The 12,816-nt window shown below is 35.0% G+C and overlaps 1 protein-coding gene across 1 annotated transcript; it reads left to right on the top strand.

Annotated features, from left to right (window-relative positions):
- The first annotated feature begins 8,906 nt into the window (after positions 1 to 8,906).
- On the top strand, positions 8,907 to 11,782 carry LOC143564750 (protein LOL2-like). Its single transcript, XM_077051935.1, has 6 exons — positions 8,907 to 8,999; positions 10,172 to 10,282; positions 10,425 to 10,537; positions 10,686 to 10,763; positions 11,470 to 11,541; positions 11,645 to 11,782. The coding sequence occupies exons 1-6, from the start codon at positions 8,915 to 8,917 to the stop codon at positions 11,693 to 11,695; spliced, it is 510 nt and encodes a 169-aa protein (XP_076908050.1). The 5' UTR covers positions 8,907 to 8,914; the 3' UTR covers positions 11,696 to 11,782.
- Positions 11,783 to 12,816: the final 1,034 nt, after the last annotated feature.

The following is a 12,816-nucleotide window of genomic DNA, read 5'->3' as shown; positions in this document are numbered from 1 at the left end:
TCGGTTTAATTAAATAACCAAATTATAACCGGTTTAAGCGAAAAATGAACCGAATAAATATAATCAAATGAAACAAAAAGTGCCGAATAAACCGATATCTTGTTTATAGAAGTCCTTAACTTACGAACATGTTGTTCCTCATAAAGACATAGTCATCTAGTCTTGGGCATGTGATGATGACCTTGACAAAAAAAAATGAAAACTTAAAAAGAATGAACTTACATATACATTTAAAGTGAAGCAAATAATATTTATATTATATTTGTTTCTCCATCCATGGCCTCATTACCGTAATTTGCCAACCTTTACCCGCCTACGCTCTTTAGGCTGAAGCCCCGCATCATAATCATAGCAAATGAATGCATTCAGTTACCAAGTTAGCAATTTACCATCGCTATCCAAATTAAGTCACTAAAAAAATAATAAAAAAAAACATTACAATTAATTGCTGAAATTACGAACCATGAAATTTGTATACAATTTGGAATGTGAATTTGATGCGAAGTTGAATACCTGGATAATGGTGGTTGTAGAAGAAAGCGATTAGAGGTCAAAGGAACGATAATTGGGAGGTGAAATAGGGGTTGCGACCTGAAAAGTGTAGGAATTGAAACGGAATGTAGGCTTATAAAGTGACACTGGTGGTTCACATTCATCTTTACACGTCTAAAGAGTGGAGTTGATTTCTTGGACCGTCTTATTACATTACGTAACCAAAGTGAAATTGATGGTCGCTGGAGTAAGATCGGTAACATGCATTAGGTCTTTGCCGGAGCTTTTTAATGTACATTTAATTTTACGGTGTCTTAAGGAGAGAGAATGAGGAGTTGAAATGGTGCCTATATGCATTATAATGTAATATAGATATATATATAGATTAAAGACTTAAAAGACTTGGTTATAACCAGTTGTTTGTATTCGCACGTTGTCACAGGGACTTGTCACCTGTACGTATGTACAGAGTGAAAGAAAACCTGCATGTTGTGACAACCATGTAGCCAATTGCGGAACCAGAAAAATTTTTCTATGGGTTCAGGAATTTTTTGATTCTCGAATTTTATGCAACGTCAAAGTCTTTTCAGGCTCAAATGGGTTAGGTCGGTCGTTTGGTGAGATAAATAAATTGTAATATTACTGTAATAAATATATGTAAATCATCAACACTCATTAAAATACAAAGTCATACATAATAAAAAAAAATTGCATATTATAATTGTTCTCTACACATTTTCATGTTTTGAAAATGATTCATAACATCTTCAGTCGCGACTTTAAAAAAATAACTCATTTTCAATATAACAAATACAAGCATCATATATGTTCGTCACCTATCTGATTACGCAAAATCAAGTATAGATTCATCGTGAGGCCTGGATCGATTGAAGGCTAAAAGCAAATGAAGAAAGAGTTTCGATCGGCCGCCTTTGTTGCCAGCTGGTTGAAGTCCGGTAGGTAAGGCGATGGTTGAAGCTTAGAGGCGAACTGGCGAAGACAACGAGGCAATGGTCGTCTGGTCGATGGAAACATATTTATCGGTCGTTGAGGCCATGAATGTAGTTTTTGTTATTTCATTTAATTTTCACTTTGGTATTATGTTCAAGAATGTTAATTTGGTTGGGTTTACTAGACATTCAACTAAAATTTCCATAATTAAGGGGTTCGACTTTTTTAAATGGCACTGGGTTCGCTCGCTAAAAAGAATGAGTTCGTTCATTGTTCGTCACTATGTGTTATATATAAAATCGAAAAAAAAAGGCTGGGTTCGACCGAACCTGGTGGCTACAATGTGGTTCCGCTAGCGGAGCTTAATTTGGTTGGTATAGCTTTGGTACTATATCAAAAACTTGGGTACCATATTGAAAGCTTGTAGAGTTGTTTGTGAAACCTAATATACTTGATGTTACCATATTAAAAAGTTGTAAGGTAAGTTATGTAGCTTCATGAAACTTATGGGATAACAAATTTAAAAGGTGGTGACACGAATTTCAAAATTGCCAAATTAATATATAGCATAATTTACTTTATAGAAATTTATACTGGTTCAATACGATTAGAGTAATTACATAAAACGTCGTTTATCTTTATACCTACTTGCATGTATGATTCTTTATTTTCAATAATTACGTTGGACATTTTTTTTTAATATGTTAGGTCACTTATATTAACTGGGCTTGATTTTTTATGAGGACAAATTTGGTTTTTATACCTCTAAAGCACTGTTTATGTAATTTTAGAACTATTGTCTTATTATGTAATAATTAGTTATATTGTATTTCTAATAGACTAGTTGTGTAGTTTGTTTATCTTTTAAATTACATAAGTAGTTCTTTAGGGTAAAAATACGAAATTGTCATTGACTTGACATATAAAGAGTTAACTTCGGTTGCATAAATGATGTCCAGTAATTATTGACGATAAATGACCAAACATGCAAATAGGTGGTATAAAAATAAAGAACGTTTATTTTAAATGATTAATAAAATCTAATTTGTAATACTAAAACTGTAATATTATATGTTGAAAGTTGGATTCAAAATGACAAACAAAAAAATTGAAAAGTCGACATTTTAAAAAATACAATACTCAAAAACACATTAGTTTTGACTTTCTAGAAGAGGACATATGATTAATTTTTTTTTTGTATAACTATATATTATTTATAAACAATTACTTTACAAACACATCATACATCACTCACATACATGCATCGACACACGTACATATATATACACATACATACATATTTGTACACACCTTTTACAAAGTATTATCCGGTTTGATTTCGAGTTTCACGATGGTTATATACACTTATCAAACATAAAAAATGAAGGCAAATTGTAAATAAATAATCTCAACTTTTGTGTATTGGCCGATAATAATTCAAACTTTAAAAATCATTACCAGCGGTCCCAACTTTCAACTATTTTTGTCTCAATGGTCCTCCGTTAAAAAACACTTAACACCGTTATGTTTTTTCCCAAGTTTCAAACCGATGCTTTACGGCTTTTGATCGGAAGGAAGAACGATGCGATTCGACTGATTTAAAACTTATCTCGAAACGTTGATTCAAATGACTTGATTTTTGTTAATTGGAAATTCAAACACCCGAACTAAAACATTGTTTCGTCGTTTGGATAACAGTTTCGAGATAAGTTTTACATCGGTCGAATCGTATCATTCTTCCGATCAAAAGCCCTAAAACATCGGTTTGAAATTTGGGAAAAAACATAACGATGTTAAGTGTTTAACGTAGAACCATTAAGAAAAAAATAGTTGAAAATTGGAACCGCTGGGTGCTGGTAGTGATTTTTAAAGTTGGGATTTATCGGCCAATATAGAAACTTTAAGATTTTTTGTTTCCAATTTGCCAAAAATGAATGAATGTCTATTGAAATATATTTTGGAAAAAATAGACCCTTTTTTCATCATGGACCGACCTTCAAATCTAATGGACTAGTGAGTTGAAACATGAAACGTGTTTCTTGGACATTTATACATGGACACTTTTATGGGCCAGTTAAAGTCCATATTGTCTCTTTTCATATATGCACTTGCGTGGATCATATATTAGACCTGACCATATTATTTGACTCGCTCCTTTTTAGCATTGAATAACTAGTAGGGTTGTTCGCGAGCCGAGCCGAGCCGACCCAAGCGAAGGCTTGTTTGTTGTTTGGCTCGTTTATAACCGAACAGAACAATTGAAATTCGAACCGAGCGAAAATCGAAACGAGCCAAAATCGAATCGAGCATTTTTCAATCGGACATCGAGCGATTTTCGAGCACTGTTTATTTCTTTTTCACTCTAAAATTTTCAATAAGAAACAAGTTTTGAGGCTGGAAGTAGAGGTGGACAACAAAACCGGTTCCTGGAACCGGTTCGGTGGAACCGAACCGGTTCCTACCCGTTTTTCGTAGGAACCGGTTCGGTTCCGTTTCAACCCGACGATCCGGGACCGGTTTGACATGTTTGGAGGTGGACCGGGTAGGAACCGGAACCGGTTCTGGAACCGGTTCGACCGGAACCGGTTCTAGCCGTTGGAGTAGTTCTAGCCGTTGGGAAACGGTTTTATGGCCGTTTTTTGACCGTTAGGGTCAAAAATGGCCGTTTTTTGGCTCTCCAAACACCCCACTACTAGTATAAATAGGTATTTGGTGTAATGGGTTCATCACAACACTCAAAACGCAAACCCGAACGCAAAAAAATACAAAAAAACGCTATTACAACGTTCTGAGTTCTCTAATCTCTTGTTTTCTCTTCTTCTATATTCATATTTGTTGTTATGGCTGCCTCACAATCATCGGTTGGTCAAGGTTCCACCGCCGGACCAAGTTTCGTTCGTATTGTACCTCATAATCGTAATCAAGAGATTTGGTGCAATTGGGATTTGGTTGAATTGAGTGACCATTCATTGAAGGCTCGGTGCAAGTTTTGTGGGATTTATTTAAACCCACTTTCGAATTCAAATTTGAAGAAACACATCGAAAGACCGTATTGCAGGGCGTTGAAACAGAACGTCGAGTCGCAACAAACGCAAATGGATAGTGAAGGCGGAATATTTACATACCAAATTGATCGAGTTCAAGATCGTATGGCGAAGTTTGTGATTCAAGAAGCTTTGCCGTTTAGCCACTTCGACAACCCTCGCTTAACCGCCATGATTCGAGATACGCTTCAACCACAATACACTCACGTAAGTCATCATACTCTTAAACGTTATTGTTTAAAATTGTGGAAGAAGGCCAAAGAGGTACTAATTGCATATTTTGAAAATATAAATACGGGAATAAACTTAACTACTGATATTTGGTCGGCTCCACATGGTCTACCCGAATCTTATATTTGTGTCACCGCTCATTGGGTAGACCCGTCATCGTGGGAAATGATGAAACGCACCATTGCTTTCGAACTCTTTGAGTATCCACATACGGGAGATAATTTGTTTGAAATTTTAGATTATGTTATAAAAACTTATAAACTAGAAAATAAAATATTTTCAATTGCATTTGATAACGCGTCGATACATCGGCGGTTGATAAATTAAAATTAAAATATACGCCGATTTGCAATGGTGTATTTTTTCACTCAAGGTGTGTTGCACATATCATTAATTTAATCGTGCAAGACGGACTTGCTTCGGATGAGGTTACATCGGTTATAAACGATTTTAGAGTAATGCTACATGAAGTTTTTAAGAAAAGTAAAAAAAGACAAATGGATTATAGAAAATTTTGTAAAGATACGGGAAGAAAAGCTTTGGGAGCTAATTGGGATGTACCTCATCGATGGAATTCCACTTGCATAATGTTTCAAAGTGCTTTGAAACAAAGAGAAACTTTACAAATGTTTCATTCTAGTCTTGCCGAGAATGATTTGGCAATCCCCTTTTCAAATGAGAAATGGGAAATTATCAATGACTTATCGACTTTTCTTGAAGTTTTTAAAACATCAACTACGAAACTATCGGGAACGTATTATCCGACAAGTCCCTTGGTTCTTTCGGAGTTATTTTTAATCGTTAACAATCTTAAAGAATTTGAAAATAAAAGTCCAATGTTTTCAAACATCATATTACCAATGAAGTTTAAATTAAAAAAATACTTTCTTGAATTACCACCGATTTTTACTTGCGCCGCCGCTTTAAACCCAATGTTAAATGTTACGGGGGTTGAATGTGTGATAGACGAAATTTTTTCAGCCTTAGATATGCATGAAGTTGACCCAAACTTTTCAACAGAGGCACAAAATGATTTTAACTTGAATTTTAAATTTATGTATGACTTTTATATAAATAAATATGGGTCAAACATACACATGCCTACGCCGGGGGGGTCTTCATCAAGTTCAAGTGCTACTAGAGTACGAGACCCCATGATTAGCCTTATGAACTCCGTTCGCAACGTAACGGCTAAAAAACAAAGGGGTAACACCCCTTCAAGCGAACTAGGAAGGTATAGTGCATATGATTTCTCTACCGGTTTATCCGAAGAGGAATATGGCACTTTTGATGTTTAGGCTTGGTGGAAGGTAAAGGAAACCGAGTTTCCGATTCTTGCCACCATGGCCCGTGATTTACTAACCGCCCAAGCTTCTACGGTAGCTTCGGAATCTGCTTTTTCTCTTAGTGGCAGGGTAATATCGGTGAGAAGAACAAGACTGAATTCGGAGTCGGTGGAGATGTGCATTTGTTTGAAGGATCACTTGGACTCAATCGATCGTGTTCAACACGTAACCACTCTGGAAGACGAAACACCACTTGATGTTCGAGTGCACGACGAACAAGAAGGCGTTTCTACAAGTAATTCTGATGAATAAGTCGCCACTCAATAATTACGACGAACAAGAAGGCTTTTCTAGAAATAATATGTCACAACTTTATATTTATAAGTTTAATGTTTTGTTAGTTTGTTTTTGAATATTTTAAAACATGTAACCTTTTTTTTTTGAACTTCTTAAAGTAAATAAAATGAATTTTATGTTAATTGTTTTTTTTATTTAACATGTTATACAAATACGAATCGTATAACACCGCTCTTGATTATAATTCAGCATTTGACTTGCGTAAGCCAAAAGACTATAATACATAGCAAACTCAACAAATGTAACACGATACAGATTTAAGTTCACCATTACACGATACACGATACAGACTAATCAATTCAAACACGCTGACACTCATAGCATTAAGTTCAATATGTTGTTTACCATTATTGCTCTGTGGGTGAACAACAAAAGTAGCATGAGCCTCTTCAGAAATCAGAAGAACACAAATCATCACCTACACAAGCAGCGGAAACGAAAAACGAAAAAAAAATAATATTTTACACTGTAACCGGTTGGAACCGGTTACAGTGTAAGAACCGGTTTAGGAACCGGTCAGAACCGGTTCCACCGGTTCCGGGTCCGAGGGTTGGGGAACCGGTTCGGTTCCCTAACCGGTTCGACCATGGAACCGGTTTAAACAGTGATGTTGACTAATGGAACCGGTTCTGAACCGGTTCCGGTTCCTTTGACCAACCCGATTTGATCACCTATAGCTGGAAGTACTATATTTTGTAAATAAATTAGTAGTTCTTAGACAAACGTCTAACATGTTGTAAATTTTTAGGAGAAAAAAGTTTGAAGTGAGATATAATGAACATGCAAACAAACTTTTAGTATTCTGAAAACTTGAATCGAACTAATGAACTATAAATTGACGGAATATGAAAAATTTAAAAAGATTCAAAATTTTGTATACTTACATTTTATGTGTGTTGTATATATATTTATATATTTGTTCATATATAATTATATATAAAATTAACTAAAAATATTCGAGCCGAACCGAACCGAGCATACCTTTGTTCCTTGCTTGGATTGTTTACAAATCGAACCGAGCAGAGCAGCTCGTTTACATCGAGCAAAAAAGCGAACGAGCATTTTCAAGGCGAACGACGAGCCGTTTGGATGATCCTATAACTAGATTGGAAAGTGGGAAACCATATCCATATAGTCCAACCAAGTAACCAACATGTCTTTTTATTGGGGTGTAATGAATCTTCATGATGACAAAATGCAATTCGAGGTTTTACTGGTTGGATTGAATGATTAGGTGTGTGTCGAGAAGAACATGTTACCGACATCCAATTGTTAGTTCGATCGTATCGTTTTACTCTCGATTATTTGATAATTCTGACACGCCAAAATATGAGCATCATACAAATTGTAAGAATGTAAGTCATAAATGTAACACGTCTAAAAACATGATGATCATTTGCAAATTCACATGTATCACCATTCACACACAAATATTATACTACAACCAGAGTCGGCCCAAAGGGGAAGGTTGAGGAGGTCGACGGACCCAAACCTATTCTCTCAAAATGCCCATAATTGTTAAAAAAGAAATAATATACATTTTATCTATAACATGTTTACAAAATCACTCATTGGTGCAATGAAAACTATGGTTGTCTGTAGGGGTGTTATTCAGGTTATTTTTTTCGAGTTTCGGGTTTCATAGTTTTAAATCTAGACCCGAACCAAACCCAAATCTCTCACGGTTTCTTCGGGTTTGGCCTTTTTCGGGTTGAGTTAGTCGGGTTTTGAGTATCACAGAAAAAGAAGCTATATTGCTAAATTTAAATGTAATATGTTCTTATTTACTCGTAATATAAATAAACCAATAAGAAAACAAAAACAAACCAATAAAACATCCTAAAAATAGTAAAATGTAACAAAGTTCAATCATAATAAACAAAACCAACATAATCGTCTTCAGCATGCCACGATTAGGGTGTTGGATTATTGTTTCTTTTAGTCATAAACTAAAACATTAATAAACAATAAACAATCGATTTATAATAGGTAGAATGAAAATAGTCGATTTGGACAATATATATGGTTTTAAAACTAAAAGTTGATCTGGGTTTTTCGGGTTAACCCGAAACCAAGAATTCGGACCCAAGAACTAACCCGAATTACTTCGGTTCGGGTTCGGGTTAGCCTTTTCTCGGGTTCGAGTTTCTCGGGTCGGGTTAATTTGGGTTTGGGTACGGGTTTTGTCAGGCTTCAGGTTTCGAGTGAAAATGACAGCCCTAGTTATCTGTTGATGGATTCTAGCAAAGAAGGATTTCAGTAAACTCTGAAGTCGACGTAAGTCTTTTTAAGACCATATTATATAACCAGAGTAAAACAACTTGTCTTTAAATAAAGTCTCGAACTTTATTTAAAAAAGAAAAATAATAATCACATCACAATCTCCACAAAGAAAACAATAAAAGGTTCCTTTTACCATTACCACCTGCCTCCATCTTTTCAACCGTCATCTCATCACCAATTCATCCTCATCCAGATCCACTATTTCAATAACAATCGCTAAATTTTATTATTATTATTATTGGAATTAGATATAATAATAATAATAATAATATGCAGAGCCAAATAGTATGCAGTGGCTGCAGGAGCATATTAATATACCCTAGAGGCGGAGCTTCCAGTGTCTGCTGTGCGTTATGTAATGCCGTTACATCTGTTCCTCCTGCTGCTGGTACTAATCATTTATTTGTTATCCTAATTTTGATTGATTAATTGTTGAACAAGTCAAAATGATCTAGAAACAGAAAAAGTGTTGAATAAGTAATAACACCAAATTCACACTGATGATTCCAATGGATGATAAATGGTAGCTTAAGAATTAAGATTATTATTATTATTATTATTGAGTTGCTAAATATAATAATAAGTGTTATGTTTCCAGTACAGTAAAGATTTTAAGCAACCGAAAAAATTATTATTCTCTCTTTTGTAAGTTGTTTTCCTTCCTTCTTGGTGTGTATTTTATGCAAGCCTGACTTTGTTTTTGTGATGAAAAGATTAATATGTGTAATCATTATCTGCAATTGAAAACAAAGAAAGTTAACTTCTTTTTGGAAATTATGTTTTAACATCATCATCATCATCGTACTCAGTAAATCCCACCAATAGCAAAGTTGTGGTAGAGTTTGAGGAGGGTGAGATGTAGACAGCCTTACCTCTACCCCCATAGGAATAGAGAGACTGCTTCCAGTGAGACCCGGCTCGATAGTGGTTTTGTATCAAGCCTTGGACATAAGGCACATAACATTCAACCATCGAGACCCCGGCCGATTGGTGCATGTACCCTTGTCTTTCGGCTATCAATGCCACCACATGATGCCTGATTAACCTTCCGCCACTTTTAACGCTATTTTCTCGAAATTAGTAAAATAACGTCAAACTTAGTGCAATTTCACTTTTGCCCACCCGAGGGGCCACACATATATACATTATATGCGCGCACTGCAAGCAGAGCATAATCAACCGGTTTTCTCTACTTATTTTAAAACATAACCTATTGGTAGCGCTAAATGAGCTAGTACTTTGTGTGTGATAATTGACATAAAATGATCTCCATGATTATATCATGATTGAGATGGACAAATTGGGAAATAATAGTGCAAGGGTTCATTTGTAATGTATAGGGTCTGTTGTGTAAATCGTCAACTAACCGTCTAACCATTAGTTAATCAATGATATATGGTTGTCGAATGAGTATAGAATGGTCATCAGTTGGAAAATACTTCATCTCCGTTAAAACTTCTTCCTTAACATATCATCGTGTATAGTATTTTCTTTTTTTTTCTTTTTTTTTTGTGATTGTATCGTTAGGCATGGAAATGGATCAACTGATTTGTGGTGGTTGTCGCACATTGCTAATGTATACACGTGGTGCTACAAGAGTCAGATGCTCATGTTGTCATACTGTGAATCTTGCACCAGGTATGATATATATAATATATATTTATTTGTTTTTAATGTGGTTTTGTTTAATGCTATGTAGAACACATAATGCTAGTAGCCTAGTAGTTAAACGATACTGATATATAAGTAAGATTATTTATTGTTTACTTTGGTTTGACAGTTGCCAATCAGTTTGCCCACGTACATTGTGGAAATTGCAGAACAATGCTTATGTATCCATACGGTGCTCCATCAGTTAAATGTGCAGTTTGTCAATACGTTACAAATGTTAATGTGAGTACAACAGGCAACCTGTTTTCTTGTTGAGAATTTGCAAAACCTAGGATACAAGATTCATGCACACGCGCGCGCGCGCACACACACACGCCCGAGAGTATGTGATAAAGTTTTATTTGACCTTTTTTGTTCATATTTATTGCAGATGAATAATGGAAGAGTTCCAGTTCCCGTGCGGCCTAATGGAGCTGCAACATCAGGATCAATGCCCCCTGTTTCTACAGTGAGTTGCGTGATCTTTATTTATGCTAAATTAATCAACTCTAGGCTAAAAATGAGAAAACAACGCTTTTTTGACCATGTTTTTGGAGTAACTTTAGATGCTCAAAATTGGGCAGTTTTCATACGAGTCGGGTTGAGTCAGGTTTACCTGAACCACTTTTTGCTCTAAAGTATATTTTATTGATAATTAGTGTGTCAAATATATTCAGGGAATTGTTATTTCTGTAGTAATATAGTTTTTTGAGTATGCTGTTTTAGGATTTTAGGGGTTTTTATGCATTAAAAAGACAATGTAGGACACTTGACCCGTTAACTTATTTTCATCGGTCATCTGTTTGTATTTTTTGTAATCTTTTTTGCTTTTGAATTATTAAAAAAGGTTTATTATTATTATTATTATTGTTAATTTATTATTACCATCTTCATAAAAAGGATGTATATATCATATAAAAATTTGCTTTCGAGTATAGTTGATTTTCAAAATTTTATCAGGTTTTTCTTATTTATATTTCTTTTTAAAATCTATAGCTTATGTTATTATTTGCTAGTATTACATATAGCTGGTAAAATGACCATCATATCGGATTCGTAAGCATTCAATTGATTTCATATATGAATATATAGACATATAATATTTTGTACAAGATATTGATGTATTCATATTCCAATTATAAGCTGAACTGTTGGACATATAATGTTTTTTGCAGCCAATGTCTCACTCTGATACCCTAACCGTAGTCGTTGAGAATCCCATGTCGGTTGACGAGAGTGGAAAATTGGTATAATATTCTTCATTGCTAGTATTTTTTTATTTTTTCATTTTTTCATTTTTTTATCCAACCGTGTGTTCTTTAAACATGGTTTTGCATTGTAATGATTAAGGTAAACAATGTTGTTGTTGGGGTAACAACTGAGAAGAAGGCGATCAAGTAAATGAATGACGAATAATGGCTGCTGCTTTCGTTGCTGTAATGTGAATAGTAATATAATAGAAAAATGGTCATATTGTTTTGGCATTGTTGTAATAGAGGAAAAATTGAGGATTCGATGTGTTTTAAGTCGGGGGGGTTGGGGGGGGGGGGACATCATGTGTCCACAGGGCACGCGTTTGTGGGCCGATTTGCTTGATTCTTCCGTTTGTTAAATGGTTGCTAGCTTGCTAATAATACGAGTTCGTGAATTTGATTGTTACAAAGGATATAAATGTTCATGTAAATGAGATATCCTGGATAGCATGTGTACCAATTATGATGGTTCCTAAATTTATTTTTGCATTTGTTAGACCATGTGTAGTGGATGCCGGATGGAGCCCCTATGGGAGGCGTTATGTGCCATGTGGCGCTACACCATAGGGGCTTTATGGGTAAAATAAGTGTAATGGATGGAGTCTCTATTAATCATTCTCTCTTTATTATTAATATTATTATCATTGATGAAAAATAATAAAATAAACCAACCTGCTAAGCAACACAACCCCCCCCCCCCCCCCCCTCTTCTCTTGAGATAGTTTGCTGGTTTTAATGAGTGAGTTGGTGCCCATGATACTGGAGTAACTTTAGATGTTCAAAATTTTTTTAGCTTTCCTCTATTTAGCCCATATGCACAATATCAATCAATATTCATTGTAATCTTAACATCACCAATTCACCAAATGCTCAACCTATGTTATACCTACCATTCACTATTTTGTATTTGTTCTTAGCTTTTTTATTTTGTTTATTTTTTTACAAAAACAATATCTATTAAATTTATAAACAATCACATTTTTTTAGAACGACGACTTTCTTTTTGCTTATTAGGCCATCGCACTCCTCAAATTGGAAAGCCTCGTTGCCCTACTCTGACCAAAGTGCCAAACTATGTTGTCTTAACCGGACCTATGCTTAGGGATGGCAATGAAACCCGAACCCGATGGGAAAATCTGAAACCCGACATAAATGGGACGGGTAATACCTGACCCGTTAGGGTTTGGGATTAGTTTTGAAATTTTTCACGGGTTTGAGATTTCTAATATACCTGATTACCCGACCCGATTACCTGATAACATAGACCCA

Source organism: Bidens hawaiensis, unplaced genomic scaffold (assembly GCF_021521415.1).
Source record: "Bidens hawaiensis isolate Kalapana, Puna unplaced genomic scaffold, B.hawaiensis_p1.1 tig00022155_1, whole genome shotgun sequence".
Taxonomy (NCBI): Eukaryota; Viridiplantae; Streptophyta; class Magnoliopsida; order Asterales; family Asteraceae; genus Bidens; species Bidens hawaiensis.
This window is presented reverse-complemented; position numbering and strand designations above follow the sequence as displayed.

What these genes read in the sequence shown, in the direction of transcription:
- LOC143564750 (XM_077051935.1), top strand. Translation starts at nt 8,915, where the DNA reads ATGCAGAGCCAAATAGTATGCAGTGGCTGCAGGAGCATATTAATATAC. An exon ending in CAATGCCCCCTGTTTCTACA is followed by an intron (nt 10,764 to 11,469) that starts GTGAGTTGCGTG and finishes TGTTTTTTGCAG; the next exon opens with CCAATGTCTCACTCTGATAC. An exon ending in TTGACGAGAGTGGAAAATTG is followed by an intron (nt 11,542 to 11,644) that starts GTATAATATTCT and finishes GTAATGATTAAG; the next exon opens with GTAAACAATGTTGTTGTTGG.